The sequence below is a fragment of the Pollachius pollachius genome, assembly GCF_949987615.1.
Source record: "Pollachius pollachius genome assembly, chromosome: 8".
Taxonomy (NCBI): Eukaryota; Metazoa; Chordata; class Actinopteri; order Gadiformes; family Gadidae; genus Pollachius; species Pollachius pollachius.
This window is the reverse complement of record NC_136941.1, coordinates 25,965,947-25,990,891: the sequence shown is the minus strand read 5'-3', so window position 1 is coordinate 25,990,891 and position 24,945 is coordinate 25,965,947. Positions and strand designations below refer to the sequence as shown.

The following is a 24,945-nucleotide window of genomic DNA, read 5'->3' as shown; positions in this document are numbered from 1 at the left end:
ACTATGGTAAACTCTGATAGGTAGTGAACCTATAACTATGGTAAACTCTGATAGGTAGTGAACCTAAAACTATGGTAAACTCTAATAGGTAGTGAACCTATAACTATGGTCAACTCTGATAGGTAGTGAACCTATAACTATGGTCAACTCTGATAGGTAGTGAACCTAACTATGGTAAACTCTGATAGGTAGTCAACCTAACTATGGTAAACTCTGATAGGTAGTAAACCTAACTAGGGTAAACTCTGATAGGTAGTGAACCTAACTATGATAAACTCTGATAGGTAGTGAACCTATAACTATGGTAAACTCTGATAGGTAGTGAACCTAACTATGGTAAACTCTGATAGGTAGTGAACCTATAACTATGGTAAACTCTGATAGGTAGTGAACTTAACTATGGTCAACTCTGATAGGTAGTGAACCTAACTATGGTAAACTCTGATAGGTAGTGAACCTAACTAGGGTAAACTCTGATAGGTAGTGAACCTAACTAGGGTAAACTCTGATAGGTAGTGAACCTATAACCATGGTAAACTCTGATAGGTAGTGAACCTAACTAGGGTAAACTCTGATAGGTAGTGGCGTGGTTCCAGGAAAACCTGCTCCTCGAACCACCAGAGGTGAAGCCATCACCCTGGACCAGCTGCTGCCATACAGTCTGGTCTCATCAGCCACTCATGACCCTCCTCATGATCCATGATGTACAATATATAATTATTATATTTCCTTTGAACATACAGTACCTTTCTACCATACAATGTGTAACTAAATACATCCAACCAAGTACTAACTACATGTAACTAACTACATGTAACTAACGACATGCAACTAACTGTGTTAATAACAACACGTAATTAACTACATGTTAGTAACTACATCTAAGTACATTTAACTAACAATATGTTACTTTCCATGTTTAACTAACAATACGTAATGAACAAAGAGTTTCTAACTAGGTGCAGCTAACTACATGTTACTAACTACATGCAATTTACATCATGTCACTCACTACATGTAACAAATGTGTAACTAACTACGTGGAACTTAAACTTTGTAAATACATGTTACTAACACTTTGTATCTAACTACCTGTAACTAACTATGTGTAACAAACTAAGTGTTACTTATTAGGTGAAGTGGTGTAGCTGCAGTGTTGAAACTAGGTAATATTCATAATTAATAATAAACTATAAATGAGTGCGCTGTCAATGCATTCCGCACACATTGACAGCACACATAAAAGGCCATCCAAGATGTGTGTGTGCAAAGACACACACAAACACGCACACACGCACACACACAGACACACACACACACAGAGTAAATGACTCAGCTAAAAAGTGTCCCTGGGACGTGATGTAGATTCGCTCTGCTCCCCCGACCAACCCCACCAACCCAAACCTCCGCCTGGCAGTTTGCCATCTAACGTATTGAACAGAGAACCCGTCGGACAGTAGCGCAGCAGAGCTAACAGATCTATATCTATCTAATCATATCTTCACTCTCTTCAACCCCCTGCATGACGACAACATCAAGGATACCATGGATGACCTTCGTACCAATATGTCTGCTTTTCTCTGGAAGCATGTATGCTTCTTATCGGTGGTCCATGATAAGGAACCTAACAACGCTGAGGTAGAGGGGGTCTTCTCTGGTCCTAAAGGACAGGCCCGGCAGAGCTTGGGTCCGTCAACGGTCCACTGCGATGTTTGACACGGGCTGTGGCCTGTAAGGTGCAGACAATATGCTGTACCTTCTGAGATTCTGCTCTTGCAATAGTGGTAAAAGTAAAAATTGTAGAAGTAGCAGTGGCTGAAATAGGAGAAGTAGTAGTATGAGTTAAGATGTACAAAACAACAATACCAACCAGAAGTTCAGGGTTCACTATTACTATAAGGGCTCATTAAAGATCCCATGGCATGAAAATAAGGTCACTTTCTGAGGTTTTCTAACATTAATATGAGTTCCCCTAGCCTAGCTATGCTCCCCCAGTAGCTAGACATTTTGATGGGTGTAAAACGAGCACTAGGCATTATGCTCCGCCTTTGATAAAACGAAGACGCGCCGTTTTGGAATTTTCCCCGTATGTCGTCATAAGGGGAGATTTGGCTTTGACTCCCTGAAGTACATCAACCACGACATGGAGGAGAAAGGGATTGTTGGCCTCGAATGTCTCCCGCTTGAGCCCCGCTTCCCGCTGCCGAGGGACCACCGCCTCGGCGCTGCAGGAGGCGGTGGTGCCTAAGCGCTGACCGCTGCCGAGGTGGTGGGCAGCGAGGCTCCGGCGGGAGACAATCGCGGGCAACAATCCCTTTCTCCTCCATGTCGTGGTTCAGTCTACTTCAGATTGATGTGGACGTGGAAGAACAAGAGACGTCTGAGAACCCGACACAGTCGTTTGAGATTCATAATATCATCTGGAGGCTCACACAGCTTTGGCCGTGATAATATATATTATGTGATATAGATATCTATGCTGTCTATATCTATAATAGCATATATGAAATTATTTAGATATAGAGCTCCAGGACTCCTGCCGGATTCCCAAATAACTACTTTCTCTCCATTGAAACCCATTCATATTTTTCGATCTCATAGGTCCCATTGCCCCTTCCCTTCTATTGCAATACACCCACTGTAAACAGAGCGCATGGTACCGTGGCTGCAAGCTGCTCAGGGCCACACCCCCACCCTCCTCCTTGACCCGCCTTTCTCCTCCTCATTTGCATTAAAGCTACAGACACCGAAACGGCACGTTTGGGGAAAGCTCAATATGCGACTGGCTCGTAGTGGCTGTAACTCTGCATCACGGCTGAATTTCGGGAATGTCTTCAAATACTGTGTTTGGGTCCCACTAATATCTATATTAAAGTATCCATAAAGTAGCATGCCATGGGACCTTTAACAATTGAATTTTAAGGACAAGTCATCAACTATATTCTCCACCTTGGGAAAAACATTGCGATTAACATCCATTAGAATTTGATGTACAGGTATGGGATCAATTTGTATTTCTTCATGAAGGCAGAGCTTACTGCGCCTCTACAAACCCTTGCCGAGTGAACTCGGCCACTTGGCCCAGTCCCAACCCCCTGCTTGTCTCGGAGCGTGTCATAGTGGTCATTCGGTGTCTCTCGGGATCACATGCTGCATGCAAATGTCAGCATGTGAAATTCTTTCTTTAAATATTTTAATTAAGTAGACTGTTTGTTTAAAAGACAGTGTCTACAGGAAGGGCGTCATTATTGCGCATCTAGGACCCGAGCCGATCTGGCAGCCGAGTCAATCTGGTACCCACACCGGGAACTCACGAGGAAAGATGGAGGTTGTTTTGATGTTGAATGTTACATTTTCTATGTTAAATCCAAAATAAATTGTTGACATTTCCAAACGAAAGCCGGAGACTCCATCATTAAATGTATTAGTTCTCGCGGTCATTCAGCCTCTTCTTCTCCTCCGGAAAAACACGACCGCATTGCATCGTGGTATACAGGAGTAACGTGTGGAGAACATCGTATGTACACTCACATTTTGGGTATTTTAAGTGCACTTTATGGTGCATGAAATTAACCACTGAGAATTCGAACACCACTACAACATGGCGAGCACCCTATAGTGCACTATATCCGAGATAGGGAACGGTTTCGAACACAGCTACTGTCCTACGATGACACCTCTTTGAAAGGGGTCTTTGGCCGACAGACCACCGATCTCTCAGCAGGATGTCTCTAAGAGGAAACAGACAGGAGGGGCCCCCTGGTCAGGAGGGCCCCTGGTCAGGAGGGGCCCCTGGTCAGGAGAGGCTCCTGGTCAGGAGGGGCCCCTGGTCAGGAGGGGCCCCTGGTCAGGAGGGCCCCTGGTCAGGAGGGGCCTGGTCGGTCGCTGCTACAAGTGACCGACCAGGCCCCGAGCTGGGGCTCTGAATGTTCCGCGTCTTTTAACATTTCTATTTGCTGTTAAGGGATATACTAAAATAATATATCAATCTCTCTCAGCCATACAACACATACTTTTTGAAACGCAAGAAATAAATGATCCATTCAAAGAAGAGGCACGCGTAATTTTGTTAGAATTAAAGTGATTTATTGGTTCCTTTTTCAGCAAACAGAAAAGCCAAGCAGGTGTGGAAACATTGAGTATAAAAGGTTTGTGAGAGATGCTGCATTTCATAGGATGTTCTGACCTAATGTAAGCCTAGACATTACGTGAAAAACGCGTGGGATTGAACCAGTTTCTTGTAAGACAGTCACAGTGATTACAAAGCAGCCCAGGAGGACGTGTGCGTTGAGATGTGCTCATAGTGGACCGACTGTGGCTGGTTCAGCTTCCAAAGCTGCTCTCAGTTACTCATGTCACTCAGTCACTCAGGACCATAAGACTCCATTAATAATAACTGCGCGTTTTGCCCTCTAATAAAATCAGTGTCCACGTCATTATGAAACAAATCTATGAATTATGTCTTCAGAGCCCTCGACGCCGTCTCAGTACTCGATGGTGACCGCCTTGGTCTTCAGGTACTCGTTCAGAGCGTCTTGTCCTGTGGGAGCGAGGCGGCGAGAGTCAATATGGGCATGATGAGTGACAGTGAGACAGCTTACCTGGGCCTCCACGGAATGATGAACGGAGGGAAGCTGCTGTGTTAAATCTTGTTATACATTTAAGGCCTTTATTTTATCCACATCGACCGCCATCTAAACCATTTATTCACGCATCGTCACACCGATGGCGGAGTCAACCCCGCAGGGCGACAGCCAGCTCGTCAGGTAGGAGGGTTGTGCGTCTCGCTCATGGACACCTCGGGGATCAAACTAGCAACCTTCCGGTTCCTAGTTAACCCGCTGTATCTCCTGAGCTACCGTCACCCCGATATCAGGATGACCGTTTATGATGACCATCATGATGTAACCGTATTTAATCCAAACGCCCGTTGAAATCATCTCACCAAGGCGTGTTGCATTGAATATATGTAATATCCTCTATAGATATATTCACTGCTCCCAGCCACCCGTACCCTGGCCCAACAAACTGTTGGTTCCTAGCTAATCAGCACTAAAGCAGAGCCCATGGCCCTGGCCCCCCTGCTCCTGGGCCCTGCTCCTGGGGGCAGGGGGTCCAGTGCTGGCTCTGCGTCTCCCGTCCCCTGAGGTCCCCTACCCGGGGGGGCTTTGACTCCCTGATGGATCTGAGCTCCAATTTCTTTTGAACATCGAGCCCATCTCAGCCAAGCCTATAACTCCACACCCGCATGCAAACAAACACCCAACACACGCACACACACACATCCAACGCACACACACACACACACACACACAGAAGACACATCAGAAGAAGGGAGGGCTCACCGAGATCCTTGCCGAAGCCCGACTGCTTGAAGCCCCCGAAGGGTGCGGCCACGTCCGTCTTGTTGTAGGTGTTGACGAAGACGGTGCCGGCGTTGAGCTTCTCGCTGACGTACAGTGCCTTGCTGATATCCCGCGTGAACACGCCCGACGCCAGGCCGTACTCCGTGGCGTTCGCCCGCCGCAGCACCTCGTCCACGTCCCTGGAGAGGGCGGCAGAAACATGGACAGATGTACACGACAAAAAATAAAGGACCAAATATACTACCCTAACATCCATTCATGTAATGAGACAGATAACATGTGGAGCATTTGTTGCCATAGCCAACAATTGGTTAATAAAAGGTAACCAGATACATATAAATAGTACTGAACCCAACCAAATACCGTGAAACTAACCGAACCGTGATTCCCCTGAAACCTGACTGAACCGTGACTCACCTGAACCCTGACTGAACCGTGACTCACCTGAACCTTAAGTCCCCTAATAAATACATGATGAACATATAACGTTTGGTTGATGCTAGCCTAGTGTTTACTGCGTACACACCCGCCCTTGAAGGAGGAGACGATCATGACGGGGCCAAAAGACTCCTCCACAGCGATGTACATGTGGTCCTGGACATCCGTGAACAGCGTGGGCTCGAAGAAGAAACCTGAGCATAAAGCAGACACTGACTCACAATAAGTCACATCAAAGAAGAAACCTGGGTACTAAACAGACACTGACTCACAATAAGTCACAGCAAAGAAACCTGGGTACTAAACAGACACTGACTCACAATAAGTCACATCAAAGAAACCTGGGTACTAAACACACTGACTCACAATAAGTTACATCAAAGAAGAAACCTGGGTACTAAACAGACACTGACTCACAATAAGTCACATCAAAGAAGAAACCTGGGTACTAAACAGACACTGACTCACAATAAGTCACATCAAAGAAACCTGGGTACTAAACAGACACTGACTCACAATAAGTCACATCAAAGAAGAAACCTGGGTACTAAACAGATACTGACTCACAATTAGTCACATCAAAGAAGAAACCTGGGTACTAAACAGATACTGACTCACAATTAGTCACATCAAAGAAGAAACCTGGGTACTGAACAGACACTGACTCACAATAAGTCACATCAAAGAAACCTGGGTACTAAACAGACACTGACTCACAATAAGTCACAGCAAAGAAACCTGGGTACTAAACAGACACTGACTCACAATAAGTCACATCAAAGAAGAAACCTGGGTACTAAACAGACACTGACTCACAATAAGTCACATCAAAGAAACCTGGGTACTAAACAGACACTGACTCACAATAAGTCACATCAAAGAAACCTGGGTACTAAACAGACACTGACTCACAATAAGTCACATCAAAGAAGAAACCTGGGTACTAAACAGATACTGACTCACAATTAGTCACATCAAAGAAGAAACCTGGGTACTAAACAGATACTGACTCACAATTAGTCACATCAAAGAAGAAACCTGGGTACTGAACAGACACTGACTCACAATAAGTCACATCAAAGAAACCTGGGTACTAAACAGACACTGACTCACAATAAGTCACAGCAAAGAAACCTGGGTACTAAACAGACACTGACTCACAATAAGTCACATCAAAGAAGAAACCTGGGTACTAAACAGACACTGACTCACAATAAGTCACATCAAAGAAACCTGGGTACTAAACAGACACTGACTCACAATAAGTCACATCAAAGAAACCTGGGTACTAAACAGACACTGACTCACAATAAGTCACATCAAAGAAGAAACCTGGGTACTAAACAGATACTGACTCACAATTAGTCACATCAAAGAAGAAACCTGGGTACTAAACAGATACTGACTCACAATTAGTCACATCAAAGAAGAAACCTGGGTACTGAACAGACACTGACTCACAATAAGTCACATCAAAGAAACCTGGGTACTAAACAGACACTGACTCACAATAAGTCACAGCAAAGAAACCTGGGTACTAAACAGACACTGACTCACAATAAGTCACATCAAAGAAGAAACCTGGGTACTAAACAGACACTGACTCACAATAAGTCACATCAAAGAAACCTGGGTACTAAACAGACACTGACTCACAATAAGTCACATCAAAGAAACCTGGGTACTAAACAGACACTGACTCACAATAAGTCACATCAATGAAACCTGGGTACTAAACAGACACTGACTCACAATAAGTCACATCAAAGAAACCTGGGTACTAAACAGACACTGACTCACAATAAGTCACAGCAAAGAAACCTGGGTACTAAACAGACACTGACTCACAATAAGTCACATCAAAGAAGAAACCTGGGTACTAAACAGACACTGACTCACAATAAGTCACATCAAAGAAACCTGGGTACTAAACAGACACTGACTCACAATAAGTCACATCAAAGAAACCTGGGTACTAAACAGACACTGACTCACAATAAGTCACATCAAAGAAGAAACCTGAGCACCAAACAGATACTGACTCATAATAAGTTATACCAAATGACCCGTTCTGTGCACTAAACAATCAAGGGGTTGAGACAATCCCTGGTCCTTACCGACTTATTCATATTTGATTTTATTAAACATTAACACAGCCCTTGCTTGTTTCATTACACCGCTACATGAAGTCTAGTGTTAATCTTTACCTACTGTAACATTCTATACATCCTACTGCGCCTCTCTCTGACCGGGCTCTGCCACCTACCCGGGCGGTCCACCTGCTGGCCACCCCGCTGCAGGGTGGCGCCCTCCTTCACGCCGGTGCGACAGAACTCCAGCAGCTTGTCCAGGTGGGCCCGGTGGTTCTGGGGGCCGTGGTCCGTGGAGCGGTCCATCGGGTCGCCCACCTTCATCTTCCTCATCTCCTCCAGCTGAGGGGAGGAGCATCAACACTTGGTTCTTATTAGCATCCCGTTAGCGGAGACAACCAGGGCATGCTAGGGCCTTTAACGTTTCTTGGTGTTTTGTAATTAAATCTGCGAGTGCTTAATAGAGTATATATCTTACTGCTATAATAGCAGGCCTGTCGCACCAGTTACTCAAGTTGGTCAGTGCGCATGTGCCAAGCAACCTGCAGCTCAAACACACACACACAGCATGCACGAACGCATACGTGCACCGCAAGCACGCACATACACACTGATACACACACGGCACAGACACGCAGACGAACATACACGGAAACGCACTTGCACGCACACAGACACACAGATGCACGCATGCACGCACACACACACACAGACAAACGCACGCGCACACACCACACGTCAGGACAAAGGCAGCGACACACTCGCCCAGGTCAGACGTTATGTTTTAAACATAACGGCTCCGCCATCGACACACGCGCGGGTAAGAACACACACTCACGCGCACAACACTCGCCCAGGTAAGACATTAAGGAAATGATAGATTTGGAGTGTCCCTGCCCCAAAGTATGTTCGCCTTACACCTCTGGCAATTGTGACAGAGGTGTAAGGGTGTTTATTGGAGACCACAAAGGACGGCCTGACAGACATTGTGTATTCAGAACTGCTCCAAGTGCAGCTGACGATAAAGTGATACATATTGCCCTGTGAAATCCTTTGCAATATAATGTTATCAGTTCACTTCATGGTCGGGTCTACTTATTTATTTTGTGCTTTAATCTCACACTTCATTTTTTGGTGGACTGAGAGGAGTTGCTATAGATTACATTGTACATATGTGCGATGACAATCAATGGATTCTGAATCAAACTCATGACCCGCTAGAGGTTGACAAACTCTGGTCCAATATAACGTGACACATCAAATAATAGATTTGAATAGACCATAAAGTTACAACAGCTCTAGCAGCTTTATCTAAATCTATGTTTCTGTAGGAAGTTATAGGAATCACTAAAGCATTATGGAGGCACTGTGCATATTTAAATGTCCTTATGTTAATAAAGTCAGGCCAAGCTTGCTGCAACTGCTCCTAGTACTGTGCTGAGTTGATTATGACAAAATGTAAATGTTTCCTTTACTTCTACTCAAACCTAGCAAGGCATTTAGCTATTTAAACTGTTATAGAGTTCCTACACAAAGTAGAAAAATGTCTTTGCGTGGTGATACAGATTCAAGAGCCCCATACCACTCTGGCCACAAAGGCATCGTGAATGGTATCTTCCACGAAGAGTCTGCCGGCAGCGATGCAGTTCTCTCCCTTGTTGAAGAAAACTGAGCTCATGCCCTGTAACACACACACACACACACACACACACACACACACACACACACACACACACACACACACACACAGGTCAGCAGTCGGTCATGGTAGTGAGGTAAATAGAAGAGGCTGACGTCATGTTAACGGGACCAACCGAGCGCACGGCCTTGTCCATGTCACAGTCACTGAAGATGATGAGGGGGGACTTCCCTCCCAGCTCCAGAGACACCTTCTTCACGTTGCTCACCGCACAGCTGCATGAGGAGGAGGAGGAGGAGGAGGAGGAGGAGGAGCAGGAACAGAAGCAGGAGAAGGCGGAGCAAGAGGAGGAGGAAGACGTTACATCATTACCATTAGGGTCGCAAAATTCTGGGAATTTTCAGTTAGAAATTTTCCATGGGAATTAACAGGAATTTATGGGAATTAACGGGAATTTATGGGAACAAACGGGAATTTACAAAATTTAAGGTTTGCTCTTAAAAGGCGACTTAAATATAGTTGGGGAAAATATATTTTAGCATAATCTTGACTAACCCAACCAGATTTCATGCAAGTAAACTTCAATATCTATGCTATTCCTCAATCACGCTATCACACTGCCTTCTGCAGGGCTATTGAGACCACGCCCCCTACATGCACTGTGCATTCCTCCATCACACGTGCACTGATGACTCCTAGAACCCTGGACCACACCTTTGGGCCCGGAGCATATTTAACTCAAAATTCATGTTTTTGTTCAATGAAAGAATGAAATAATTAGAACTTTTTAAAGTTCTACTTACAAATAAATTATGTTTTTGAAGTTTTTGTAGTCTTTTAATAGTTTTTTTATAGTGTTATTTTGCATGGCGTGTCTACTTATAACAAAAAATATATATATATATTTATGTTTGGATATGATACAGTTCGATTAAATTACCCTCAATTCCTAGTTAATCCCATTAATTCTCAGATTTTTTATATTTCCAAAATTCCCAAGCTTAACTTCACACGGTAATTTACCGGAAAGTTTCCGGATATTTACCGGAAAATTCTCCCCCCTTTGCAACCTTAACTTCCAAGGAGACTCAGGTGAGAGAGCCAGCAGTGGTGGTCATGGTGTCTTGTATACACGGACGCATACAGCTACAATGTGGACGTCGGGAATCGAACCCAGTACTTTTTGGCTGACCTAAGAGAACGGCTGTGCCGCGGTCACCGCTGCTGATCGCTGCCACCCTAATCAATGAAACCATCCCCACCGGGCGTGCTGCGGAACGTGATAGCGCGGCAGCGCTATCATTCCGCAGCACTTCTATTTTCAACAGAGCAGATCGAGGCGGGCAGGAAGTGAAAAAGTAAAGGCCATTGAGCATCCGGTCAATTTTCAAAATAAAACACAATACTCAGCTCATGTAGCCTCTCACAACTCCACATCAACATTACGTCATGACCGGAGGCACCAGGTCAGCAGTCAATCAATCAAAGGGTCTCAGAGGGTCGGCAACATGGACGACGAGAGACTGATTGTCGCAACATAAAATAATTAATGAAATAAATCATCCTTTTTATAAGGACAATGTCAGAAAGGACAAAGCCTGGCATTTAATTGCAGTAGTTTTGGGAGTGGAAGGTGAGTACATTAGGTTTAGCATTATCGCGTGAATACGGCTGGCTCACAAGGCAGCGCTACACTACCGTTACACGCCCGGTGGGGATTGACGCAGGGCAGAGTTCGCAGCCGTTCCGCGGCGCGTACGTCCCCGGTGGAAATCAGGCGTGAGAGACCAACACCCTAGGGACTAGCCTTTCCTGCCCCATATATATTCAGAGCTTAAACGTAAACCTATTTGAAATACATAACTCATTATAACGTGGAAATGTGGACATAATGATGGTAGTTTTCCTACTGTGGGGAAGCTTTTGAATGGAAGCTCGTCACGCTGGAACCACGCACCTCTTCATGATGTGTTTTCCTATCTCTGTGGAGCCAGTGAAGCCAAGCTTGCGTACGTCCGGGTGGTCCGAGAGACGCTGTCCCACCACAGACCCTGGTGAGCGAGGAGGTAGACATGGAGGTCATTTAACAGACGACACAACTCTTTGGAGAACAATATGCACATGAGGTGAGGGCATTAGGTGTGTGTGTGTGTGTGTGTGTGTGTGTGTGTGTGTGTGTGTGTCTGTGTGTGTCTGTTCCAACCTGATCCAGGCAGGATATTGATCACTCCTTTGGGTATTCCCGCCCTGGCGGCTAACTCCGCAAACTTGACGGCAGTCAGGGGCGTGACCTGAGGACAATAGTTAGCCACGTATTAACATCAGGCTAACATCCGTTTCCTGGTTCTCCGTCTGTCCCTGGTTCAGGGTACTCTCACACCTGAGCTGGTTTGAGGACCACGGTGTTCCCTGCCGCCAGGCAGGCCGCGGTCTTCCAGGCCAGCATCATGAGAGGATAGTTCCAGGGGATCACGATGCCGCACACTCTGAGAGGCAGGAGGGACAACGTTAGCTTAGCATGGACAACATCACTACACACTCTGAAAGGCAGGAGGGACAACGTTAGCTTAGCATGGACAACATCACTACACACTCTGAAAGGCAGGAGGGACAACGTTAGCTTAGCATGGACAACATCACTACACACTCTGAAAGGCAGGAGGGACAACGTTAGCTGAGCATGGACAACATCACTACACACTCTGAAGGGCAGGAGGGACAACGTTAGCTGAGCATGGACAACATCACTACACACTCTGAAAGTGGCAGGGTGGGACATCGTTAGCTGAGCATGGACAACATCACCGGCATGCTTCGTGTGTCACGGCAGTTACAAAAGGCACCCTTTACTCACTGCCGTGACGTCCTTATTAACATTAAAGCTGAAACAATTATTATTGTTTTGAAACGTTCCTCAGATCGTGCATTAAAAATGATTGTGCAGGGTGGTGCAGAGAGAGTTTTCTCCGTCATAACAAAAAAGGTTGAACGCGAGATGTAGATTAGCTTGGTAAACCCCGCCTCTGGAGCTGGCGTACGCTACACTCAATCTAGAGGACTCACTATTGAAGCCTGTCTTTGAATTGAGAGCAAACAACGGTTGCACCCGTTGTTTAAGTGCGCGCTCCAGCCACCCTGGGCCTCATCTCCTCACCCTATTGGCTCCTTCTTGGTGAAGGTGAGGTTCCGATTGGGCCGGGCCTGGTTGATGGGGATGGTACAGCCCTGCAAGACAAGAGAGCAGTGCAGTATGAGGGGACGTGGCCGAGGACGCGTGGGACCCCGCCCTGGGCCTCGGAACACCTGCACCTCTAAACCAGGTTAGGGTTCAGGCTAGGGTTAACGAGGTCAGATGGAAGATCAGGATTAGTTTGTATTGTTATTATTCTTCCGACTCATTTGCTCTATGGTTTCGGTGCATGTCTGTATTTTTAGAACAAACATTGTATACTTCTTTGGTTGTATTTCAAAGCAAAGACATTGTATAGGCTTTTTTATACATTTAATCGGCTTTAAAATCCTTGAAAAAGAATAACCGTGAACCCAAACTACAAAAAAATCATACAATGGTACATATGACGTTGAACATGAATTGAACCTACACATGTTCCATAAGAAGGCTGACCTTGAGGTATGTTTACAATTAAAAAAAGCTGAGCAAACACCATTATGCAAATAAGCCATCATTATCCATATCAGTTACAAATCCACTTCGGAGCAGCCCAAGGGACCTCAAACTTGGAGAGCACTTTAAGTACCTTGTCATTGGGTAACGATGAAAGTGGTGGTCCATAGCTCACAAAATGACCTCAGAATGTCCAGTCAAACTACCACTAAAGGATGTCTCATCCTGACCTCTGGGAAGAGGAGAAGGACGTGCTGGCTGGCACCTCGTCTCACTACCCAACCGGGTCTTAAAGAGACCGTAGCCTCTTAGAGAGACCGCGGCCTCTTAAGGGCGGCCACGGCCTCTTAAGGGCGGCCATGGTTTTTTTTTGTTTTTTTTAGCATTATAAGCAAGATAATAAGAATAAACATCTGGGACTCCCAATCCACCTCTTTTCCTCGATCTGGATAATCTTTTGTAGCTGATTCTTGGTTTTTTATTACTCCCAAGAAATCTGAGAATAATTTATTAATTTCTTTGAACCAGTAAAAAGGGAATTTAAGAGGAATGGCTGATATTAGAAATAAAATAATAATCTTGGTAAAATATTCATTTTCAGCACTTCTGCTCTGCCCCATAATGAAATGGGAAGAACTGTCCATCTCTTAATGTCCTCCCTAATTATTTTAAGGAGGAGGAGGCCATTTAAATCAAATATGTCCTCTATGGGAGTCTTAATGCTGATTCCTAGATATCTCATACCTTGTGGCTTCCATTGAATGGGGGCTGAACCAAGGTGTGAAGAGTAGGTCATAGGATTTAATGGGATGGCTTCACTCTTATTAAAATTCACCTTATACCCTGAGAACTTCCCAAAAACCTCAATTAATTTCATCACTTGCAGGATTGACTTATGTGGTTGGGATAAAGTTACTAACAAATCATCAGCAAATAGATTAGATTTACAATCATGACCCCCAATCTGGATACCAGTGGTTTTCCTCTCTGCTCGGATAGCACATACTAGAGGTTCTAAGGCCAAAATAAAGAGTGATGGCGAGGTGGGACAACCCTGCCTGGTAGATCTTAGGAGTTGGAAAGGTTCGGATATTGGTCCATTAGTTTTAATTTAAGCACTAGGGTTATTATAGAGGGCATTCACCCAGCTAATAATAACTGGTCCAAAACCAAATTTTGACATAACGTAAAACAAATAATGCCACTCTACCCTGTCAAAGGCTTTCTCAGCGTCCAGAGATATGGCTATGGTTGGATGCTGTAGAGCAGTGGTTCTTAAACATTTTGTCTGGCGACCCCACAAAAAAGTATGGAGAGGTCTGACGACCCCACTTTCCCCAAACCCATTCTAAGTCCTTACTCAAAACACCCCCTCAAACGTTAACAACTAAATCAAGCAAAAAATAGTAAGCAAAGTAATTAGTTTTATTTATTCCATATGAACAAGAACCGAGAAAACCAAACAATCACGATTAAACAAGTGTAGGCTGCCGCTATCAGATCAGAACGCTATGTGCATGGCGCGCGCACAGACACACACACACACGACTCAGGCCATCCTCCTCCAAAACGTCACGCAGCTCCGAAAACATCTCAAAATCCCCACTCCCCGCACGGACTGCCCAACGCTGCAGCTTTTTTGTGAAAGCATTCACTTTGTCCGAGAGGGTCAAGACGTTAGTGTTGAGGCCTTGTAGTGACAGGTTGAGCATATTTAATTTGTCGAATATGCATGACAAAGAAGCAAGGGCTATCCATTCCGAGTCAGTGAGATGGTGCGCAAAAGCGGAGTTTGCGTCTGAGAGGAAGGTGCGCACCTCGCTTCGCAACTCAAACAGGCCTGTAAGGACCTTGCCCCGTGAAAGCCACCTAACTTCAGAATGGAAAAGAAGGGATTCGTGTGTAGACCCCATTTCCTGACAGAGAAGGGTGAAGAGTCTAGTATTGCGTGGGCGAGATTTGATGAAATTCACCATTTTAATTGCTGTCTGGAGGACATAGTTAAGCTCGGGCTCAAGTGTCTTGGATGCCAGGGCCTCTCTGTGGATAATGCAATGGGTGAACTTGGCAGGTGGTGCAACGCTAAGGACCTTTGCTTTCAGCCCTTTATTTTTCCCCAACATAGCTGCCGCACCGTCTGTGCATATGCTTAGGCAGTTGGCCCATTGCAGCCCTGCGTCTTCCATCCAACCATTGAGACAATTAAAAATGTCACTGCCGGTACACCTTCCCTCCATCGGAGAGCAGAACAGCATGTCCTCGGGAAGTTTTCCTTCATAACTGTAGCGAACAAACACCAATAATTGAGCGACACTTGCCACGTCAGTAGACTCATCTAACTGTAAAGAAAACCTGCAGTTTTTTACTCTCTCGATTATCTGACATTTCATGTCATAAGCGATCTCGATAATGCGCTTGGACACTGTATCTTTGGAGAGGGGGATTTGCTTGAGCGCACTTGCAATCTTTTCACCATGTATTACGGTGGTCATCGCTGCAGGGAGGATGAGGCTTTCGGCAATTGTGTGTGGCTTCTGTGCTTTTGCCACAAGGTGGGCCACTTCGTAGGAAGCTGCCAAGGCTTTGGTGGGCAAGGTAGCTTGCCCATGCGCTACAGTCTTCTGCCCTTGCACGGCAGCTTCGTTTCACAGAAAGAAAGTCTCTGGTTTCGTAGCGTCCTCGGGATGGTGGGTTTCGAGATGTCATTTCATTTTGACAGGTTTTAAGCTCTCATTCGCCAGAACAATGCCGCAAATCACACATTGTGGGTGGTCGAGGTTATCTTTTACTTGGCAAGTGAATCCATATTTCAGAAATTCTTTCTGATAATGCCGACGCCTCGTTTGTTCCTTTTTATTCTCCCCGGCCTGTAGACTTGTCCCATCTGAGGATCGCGGAGGAGTAGACGCACTGGTAGCTGGCACTTCCGAGCTTTTGTTCGATTTTTTAAGCAGCCACCTCTCCATTTTGGCTAGTAGTCTACCTATGTCTTTTTATTTTGTTTTACTTGAAATAGCGGGGACAAGTTGAGTTCGCATATAGTGGGAGCAGATAGTTACATTGTTTCTATCATCAAAGACGAAAACATATTTTCTCTCTTCTCTTAACTGCGTGTAAATAAGAAAAAGGCAGATTTTTTTCCCCAATATTATTTTCCTTTGTTTCACCTGGCATAATAATAATTTCAGACTGAATACAGAAAATAATTGGCGACCCCACAGAAGTTTTTGGAGACCCCATTTGGGGTCGCTACCCCTAGTTTAAGAATCACTGCCCTAAATGATAATCAACCTTTTGTTCGCTGAATGGTTAAAACATATTTAAATGTTGGCACTGTTTTTAAGAGTCATTTGTGGTGAACGCTAAAAGATAGGTCTTATCATAACCCTCAAAGTACACGTCCTACAATAAATTACGATAAATGAGTTCACAGCTGCACGTTAGGGTGGAGCTTAAAGTAATACATTTTTGTTCCTTTTTTTTTTTTTAAGTCTTACCCCCCTAATCTGTGCGGCATAATAAAAAAACACTCTATGCAAAGTTTGAAAAATAAATTCTTATGTTTAGGGGTAGCTCAAGTGCCTCAAAGATTACGAAATTGATAAAAATGCAACGAATTACACAACTTTTAGGAGTATTTCTACAAATTTATTTTAAACAACACTATTTATTTTGAACACAGTAATAGTGTATTCTTGTTCAGTTTCTGACAACTAATATCAGTGTCCAACAAACTCTAGATTTATTGTTTTCATGGCAGCCCGGACAGAGTCTGTTTCCTGCTATCAGGATACAATCTGCGATGGTCCTCAACAACTTGCAGCAGGAATTGCAGCTGCGTTTCATCACAGGTTAGTAATCCACTGTACTCCTGAATGAGTGCCACTCCACGTTCAGCTTGGTCATTGACAACATTAAGAGACTTGACTGCTTCTGTAGCCTGCTTGTAATCATCTCTGTCCTGCCACAAGTCCGGATCAACCGCGAGAAATCCATCTGGAAGTTCCATGATTCTGATCAGTTTCATTGACTTTGCTGTGACAAAGTCTTCTAAGTTCTTGTCATTGAATGAATCCAGATGAACAGTGATTGGCTTGGAATGATCGTGCTCTTGGTTTTCTTCATTCTGCATGGCACTAACCATCCGTCTCTTGGTTGACGAACTGACCCGACTGTCGAAGAAAGCCAAGCCAACAAGTTCCTGTGACAAGTACCATAAGTGTTTGGAAAACTTGCGTGATGTTGACTTTGAAATGGCTGAATGGATTGATGAGTATTCAAGCAGTGACTTAAGTAGCAGCAGGTCATTGGAAGGAGCACCTGATGCCTGAGGAGCAGAGATCCAGGCTTTCAGGTAGACACGTACTGCGAACACACACACATCACGTAACCCTCTCTCTTCTGCGGGAGTCAGTTTGAACTGAGCCTTGAACATCCAGATCTTGAGACCGTATAGAACTTTGGACGTCCAACGGGCGTGGTGCATTGCACCAGGTGACATGAATCGCACTCCTCGTGCAGGAGCAGCACCGAGAAACACAACCACGAGTTCCAAGAATTCTTTATAGTCATCTCTTGGTAGACTCTGTTCAAGATGCATGTTGGCGTAACCAATGCTGCTTTGCTTAATGTCTTCCACAAGACCTGCCACATCATCGGCTGCAATCCCCGGTTCATACTTTGCTGTGTCAATAAATTCCCAGTATTCCTGGAACCGTTTGAAGAGTGGAACCCCGGGAGAAGATGTGGCTCCCATACATACTTGGAACACTGCACCAATTATCAGTTCCATAATGTGGTGCCTTCAAGCCAGTGACAAGAGCTCTTTCTTAAGCTTCTGCTCTAGAAGGACACAGGCACCAGCAATCCGACCAGTGTTTGAGCTGGTGGTGTCAAAGCACATAGCTCGGATGCTGTCTGGTAAGTAGAGTAAATTAGGTATTTAAATGCAGCAATGGCAACAAACCCACCAAATAATTCACTATCTAACATAAGTTAGGCTTCACAATGTGCTAACTTAGCCTTTATAATCATAGCTAAACAGTTAGCTTCCCGATTAGCATTTAGCATAGTTAGTTCGTTTTTCACTACTGAACATAAATGCTTTGAACCCTATTTTAATGCACAAAACATTATAAACAACTTAGAACAAGTTATGGACAACCATACTCACTGATAGAGCTTCTCCAAGGATTGGACAAACATCTCTGTGGTGGAGTAAAGAAACGAGAAAAAAAAAAAAAAGGCGGCTGCAGCTTTTGGGTATGAGAAACTTCACGGTCATTGAGCTACCTCTAAATATTGTTCAATTGTGCTCATATTTTGCCAGATTTATTTTTTTATATATAGGAACAAAATGAGAGGGTAAGAAGATCATATTTCAAGAGTTCATAAATAAGCTCGACCCTACTGCACGTGTATAGAAAATGATTTTTTTTATCATTATTACTGACAACAGTCAGCTGAACATTATACGGTCCCGTCCATCCACTCCATGTTTTCTCAGTTAAACACAGAAATCAACTATATTTGTCCAGGTGTTAGTTATATGTGAAATTAAGCAAAAGAATACGCTCTCTTTCTCCGGTAACGTTCGCGACGCCTTTCTTCTTCGTCATTTCTTCTATTTGTCTCTAACTCATGCTCCAATCTTTCATCGATCGATGCTTCGGACTTTGTGGATGCAACAGAATATATGATGCATCATTTTAGCAACCTTTAAGATGATCACGAGTAGTTCTGCCCCTTCTGCCTCCATTTTGTCTACGATCAAACAAACTACAGTGACAGTGGCCACACTTATCCCGCCTCTTGTGAACTTAGACCCTATGTCAATGACGCCCCCTGCAAGCCCACCCCCCTTAACCCCCCGTTAATTCTACTGATGTCTAAACGACAACGATGTCCACATATAAAGCATTATGTGTGAATCACCCTCAGGGTAGAATCTCCCGATACACAGATGCGGCAAAAAATTGTGAAAACTTTGAAAAGATTATTATGCTTGCCTTACGTAACGTAAGGAGGAAATTATTATGCTTGCTTCATTATGTACTAGGTGAACCAAAATGTTATACGTTGTAACATTATAGGCAAAATGCTATTATATTATGCACTCAGAAATGTGTTACATTATCGACATAATGTGGGGTTTCCACATTATGGCTATTGGTTTAATTACAATCAGAGGTGGAAACTCTAGTATTTCTAATAGCCCAATTTATTTGTCAGTCCATGTACAGATTGGGATACCGAAACTAATCCAGGACTTGGACCAGGGCCGAGTCCTACACGCCCGCGCTGGTTTGAGCCCAGGGCCCTGTGTGTCTTACAGATGCAGGACTTTGCGATGATTGGAATGCAAACCTACGACCTTTGAGCCTTTAGGGAATCAGTGCCACTACTCAACAGGTCCACTCGCTCTCTAATAATGTGTGTAAGCGCTGATTGAAGTTGGAGGAATATGTCTGATATTAAATACCAGCATGGAAAACAATGACCCTTCTTTCTGTTTCTGTAACCACAGATGTCTGTCTCATTCCAGGCGTTGAAAGCAACAGGGATCCTCCAGGCTGACTTAAGAGGTGACCTCATCCTGTTGAGCCACCAGCGAGACCAGCTGCTGAACTTTGACCTGATTGAACTTGGGTTGACTGTGCCCGTCTACGATGCAGAACGGAGATACCTACAGGCCTGCAGGTCTACAGGGGAATCCCAAGGTGCTGCTGCTGTTGGGGACTTCATACTGTAGAGGTTACTTATGGGAAAGATAAAAGGGCTCTGCTTCACCTCGTCCCGTATTGTTGAAACATTAAAGCACTGCTTGTATTTTTGTCTCCATCCATCACAGAAGCCATCTGCACCGGGGGTCCAGTGTGACGATGTCTCCCTCTTTGGCTGTTATCCAGCTGACCTCATGGTTGGCCACTGGGCAGAGAGGGGCGGGATCCCAGGGCTACGGTGCACCTGTGCTAGAGTCCATGTACGTTCTGCTGGTCCTTCCCTCTCTGGGGCCCTCATGTTGGTTGTGCTACTTTTTGTTCTCTTGCTTCAGGGCTCCTCCAGCCAGAGTAGTTTGAGGGCGCAGGTTTTGCTCCAGCCAACCCCACCCTTGACCTAAGTGCCACCCCCCCCAACTAGGGGACACTGACATTTTCCTGTTAAGGAACAGGAACTCGTGAGTCATATTTAAAGCTGATTCACCTTCCTCTATTGTATTCACCAGTTAATGGAGCTATTTGTTGATTTCAGCCTTAGTCTGGGCTCTCCCTTCTCACTGGCTCAGCCTGCCCTCAGGCCTCAATCAATTATGGACTACGTCATATAAAATGTGAAACGTTACCTGCAGTGCCAAATTAGTCCGTTTAAACAAATTACTGCTGCTTAAAGGTTAAAGGGAGGGGAGGATGTGTGCTCGTCGTTGTCTGAGGGCGCACTCACAGTAGGCAAAGTTGCCCAGTACCGTACTCAAGTATGATTCCCCCATCCCACTGTGCCGCTGGCCTGTGGAGTACGGTTCGCATGGACTAAACGTCATCCAGCTCAGGTTGCGTATCCGTGCTTGTGCACGTGTGGGCTCTTTAGCACCGCACCGTGGCCTGAGCACACCTCTCCAAAGTGTACTGAGGCCACGGAATTGAACTGTACTCGAGTACGGATGGCTTATAGGTCGGAATGAAGCGGCCACCAGTTCTTGAAAAGCTGGATACTTTATTCATAGTTCCACTAACTTTACAGTCCACTCTACCGCTCGCTCTCCTCGCTCGTCCACTCACTCGCTGAGGTCACTCACACACACACTGCCATTCTCACGCACACACATGCGATACTCTCGTAACAGAAGCGTAGCGTGTACTGAATGCATGTTGATGATGATACACTTCTTATAGGGGGTAACTACATTGGCACGACACCAGCTTCTTCGCCACCCTTTTAAATAAATCGCCGTTTCTCGTTTTCCGACGGCGACAACAACACGACTATCGTCTCCTTATACTTCCAGCTCACAACCCCGGGAAAAGATCTCGAGCAGACGCAGAACTTAACATCCAATTCCAATCAAATTGAACGTATACATGCATGCTTAATGCGACTATCAATCTAATAATCTAGAGGTCTTAATCCGACTATGAGTAACCCGATCCGGTTAAGGTGTATACATGCGTCTTAATTATCCAATCATCTGGGATTGCCCCAAACTGGATCCATACTGGAGAGACATTCATCTTGAGATCAAGCTAATTATGGGGGTAGACCACTGGAGCCAGAAATGTTTAGATTGGGAAAGACTCCAGGAAATACAATAAATATAAATCAGGCGTATTTAATCAGGGTGTTGTTGTTGATCACAAGAAAGATGATAACTGTATTATGGAGGAATATTAATCCACCAACTGTCCAACAATGGAGGGTAGGAGTAAAAAATGTATATTTGATGGAGAGTATTACAGCCAATCTCCAACTCAGGACTGATGCTTTCACTGTTAAGTGGGCACCTGTAATAATGCAGCTAAAGAGACTGATTAGGGAAAGAAACTCTCAATAATAACAACAACAGGGAGGAAATTTCTCCCGATGAAAACGTGATGTGGTAAAAATACATCGGTGATTGCATATGGGCTTGAATTAGTTGAATTGGGTACCTGCTGTATGTGTAATATGATTTAAATTTAATGGGTCAATGCGGAGTGAACATGTGCTATGTTGTTTTGTATTGTTGTATATTTGTTCCTTGTATGATTGCTTCTAGAAATAAATGTTAAATAGTAAAAAAAATAAAAAAAATCCAATCAAAGTCGGAGTAAGCCAATAATTAGATTTTCTTGAGTGTCCTGTGAACACACAGAGTGTTTCCTGGCGGTGGAGGCGAGGGACGGTATGTTCAGGGACCTGTAGAGAGACGCTGTGTGTGCGGGGAGGCTCTGCTACGAGCAGGCAATGTTTCATCCCTAGCATCCGCATCTGGAAGCTCTGGTTATAAAAAAAGTGGATTTCAAACCCGCTATGCACATCCAAGGCAGACAACCTAATGCATGACAAATAATGTTTATAAAATGAAGGACTCATTTTGATTACACATATAGAATAAGTTCCTTACATGGATCTTGTCGCACCAGCCGGCGAAGTAGCGGAAGGTCTGGATGGACATGCCCACGTGGGTCTTCAGGGCCAGCGTGTACACGGCCCCGGAGTCCATGGTCTCTATGGTGGCCAGCTCCGCCTCGTGCTGCTCCATCAGGTCCGCCAGCCTGGGAGGGAGGCCAGGGTGTGAGGGCGGAGGTGGGTAAATGTGGAGACTGGTGTGTGTATACATACAAGGATTTTCAACAAGTATAACAATACATTTTAGACTTTTTATAGAAGTAAAGCAATAAACCCTGTCTGTTGTCTGCCCTTCTTGAATACTTAATGTGTGCCCGAAATGAAAATCATCTGTCTATTAACAAACAAAACAGTGATGATGGCCTTCTGCTCGTTGGTCAGAGTCGGCCATTGTGGTTCCTGTTCAGGGGTCATAGTGGTTCTGACCTGTAGAGAAGCCTGCCTCGGTCCCGGGGGTTCATCCGGCCCCATTCCCCATCCTCGAAGGCGTCCTTGGCGGCCGCCACGGCCCGGTCCACATCCCCCACCTGGGCCAGAGACACCTCGCAGATGGCCTGGGGAGACAGAGGGAGGAGCAACACCTCATCATCTGAACCTCAGAGTCATGAGGACAACACTGAGGGCATCAGTTTATAGGAGATATAATATTTGATATGTGAGATGAGAGGAAATGAGAACTTAATCTCAAGGGTACATATAATAATAATAACAACTAAAGCAGCAAACTTTAATTATCTGAATCAAACAATTATAATGATTTATTGAGCAGCCTTTATCGGGGGTCAAGCTTAAGACTCACGTCCTTTTGGTTTTGATACGGTTGGTAACACTGGAAGAGCCTCAGCCCGAGTCTGGTGTGTTAAATCTTTGCATACACATTTTAAATGACGTAGCATGTGTCAAACGGGTGAGGGGTTAGCTTCTCTGAAGGTTCAAATCCATCGCTGCAGAGGATGACATGATCGTTCAGATACGGGACATGAATGAGAGGTAGAGGTCGTCTCTGTCAGGGATGCCTACAGCTTGACTCAGACCACGGGGGATCAGAGCCCATAACCCTGCCCCATAACCCTGGTAGATGTAGCATGGTATGGTCACGACACTGTGACCTCTAGGGTCCTGAGACCATGACCTCTAGGGTCCTGGCACCATGACCTCTAGGGTCCTGAGACCATGACCTCTAGGGTCCTGACACCATGATCTCTAGGGTCCTGGCACCATGACCTCCAGGGTCCTGGCACCATGACCTCTAGGGTCCTGGCACCATGACCTCTAGGGTCCTGAGACCATGACCTCTAGGGTCCTGAGACCATGACCTCTAGGGTCCTGACACCATGACATCTAGGGTCCTGACACCTTGACCTCTAGGGTCCTGAGACCATGACCTCTAGGGTCCTGACACCTTGACCTCTAGGGTCCTGACACCATGACCTCTAGGGTCCTGAGACCATGACCTCTAGGGTCCTGAGACCATGACCTCCAGGGTCCTGTCACCATGACCTCTAGGGTCCTGAGACCATGACCTCTAGGGTCCTGAGACCATGACCTCCAGGGTCCTGTCACCATGACCTCTAGGGTCCTGAGACCATGACCTGCAGGGTCCCTTAGTGTGGCCCCTCCCGTCCTACCGTGCCGTCGGTTGGGTTGATGGTTTTGTAGGTCTTTCCTCCCTCGGCATCCACAAACTCTCCGTTGATGAAGAGCTGGTGGGGCATCCTGACTGTCATGTTGTTCACCTCTTTCTCCACCTGAGGTCAGAATACCAGAGTTTAGATCAGAGACAGGGTGCGCCAAGACCAGTGGGCGGAGGGGGCGAGGGAGGAAAGAGGGAGGGACGAGGGACGAGGGAGGGAGGGAGGGAGGGACGAGGAAGGAAAGAGGGAGGGAGAGAGGGAAGGAGGGTTAACAAGTGGTAACTCCACCCCATTGGGTTCTTACTTTCGGCCCAGCGGTTCGGGGGAGGCGTTACTACCACATATCGATTTCCATTTTCTTTGGTTTCTTAGGTCCAGGCGTGTCGCATGCGGTGGGCGTGGCTCGGCTCTCTAAAGGCCAAAGGGAAGAGCGCCCCCTACGGGCCTTCAGAGACCTCTACCAGCCCCTTGTGGTCTCCCATCCGGAACGGACCAGGACCAGTCCTGCTTAGCCTCCACAGAAATCAGCCGCGCAAGGAAGCTAGCCGCGGTGAAGCTAACCTAAAGGCGGAGGCGACGGAGGAGAGACTCACGGGCGACACAGAGGAAAGACGGAGCTGACGGAGGCGACGGAGGAGAGACTCACGTAGTCCACCTGAAGCTCCTCCTCTCCGTCCATCCCCCGCAGCTTCCTCACGCACATCTGGATGAACTCCTGGAAGGAGGTGTTCATGTAGACGTCCTCGTTCTGCAGGCTGCAGCCCGCTGCTCGCAGCTTCACCTCCTCCACCAGCCTAGGGGCAGAGTTCCAGGTTGAATTTATTAAACGTCATATATTTAGATCATTGCTGGGAGATAAGGGTAAACGGACTAAGGGGAAGAATCTGAAGTGCCTCGTCATTACTGAGTTGTGGCTGGGAAATGAACTGAGCCAGCTCAAGCTCGTGCATTGAACGAGAGCTCTGGAGCGCTAAACTAATGCTTCTGATAACCATAACTAAACGTGAGCTATATATATATTTATATAGTTATATATAATGAGACTTGGATG

The 24,945-nt window shown here is 45.5% G+C and overlaps 1 protein-coding gene across 1 annotated transcript in view; it reads right to left on the bottom strand.

Annotated features, from left to right (window-relative positions):
- Nucleotides 1-4,484: 4,484 nt before the first annotated feature.
- aldh1l1 (aldehyde dehydrogenase 1 family, member L1) overlaps nucleotides 4,485-24,945 on the bottom strand; it is a gene marked incomplete at both ends in the record, with an annotated part of 34,903 nt that continues 14,442 nt past the window's right edge. The window contains 14 exons of the mRNA XM_079740967.1: nucleotides 4,485-4,540; nucleotides 5,346-5,545; nucleotides 5,893-5,998; nucleotides 8,071-8,236; nucleotides 9,477-9,575; nucleotides 9,709-9,808; nucleotides 11,491-11,584; nucleotides 11,737-11,824; nucleotides 11,914-12,019; nucleotides 12,688-12,758; nucleotides 22,256-22,406; nucleotides 22,687-22,814; nucleotides 23,889-24,008; nucleotides 24,541-24,688. Coding sequence (XP_079597093.1) covers nucleotides 4,485-4,540; nucleotides 5,346-5,545; nucleotides 5,893-5,998; nucleotides 8,071-8,236; nucleotides 9,477-9,575; nucleotides 9,709-9,808; nucleotides 11,491-11,584; nucleotides 11,737-11,824; nucleotides 11,914-12,019; nucleotides 12,688-12,758; nucleotides 22,256-22,406; nucleotides 22,687-22,814; nucleotides 23,889-24,008; nucleotides 24,541-24,688 — 1,633 coding nt within the window. The remainder of the gene's footprint in view (nucleotides 4,541-5,345; nucleotides 5,546-5,892; nucleotides 5,999-8,070; nucleotides 8,237-9,476; nucleotides 9,576-9,708; nucleotides 9,809-11,490; nucleotides 11,585-11,736; nucleotides 11,825-11,913; nucleotides 12,020-12,687; nucleotides 12,759-22,255; nucleotides 22,407-22,686; nucleotides 22,815-23,888; nucleotides 24,009-24,540; nucleotides 24,689-24,945) is intronic.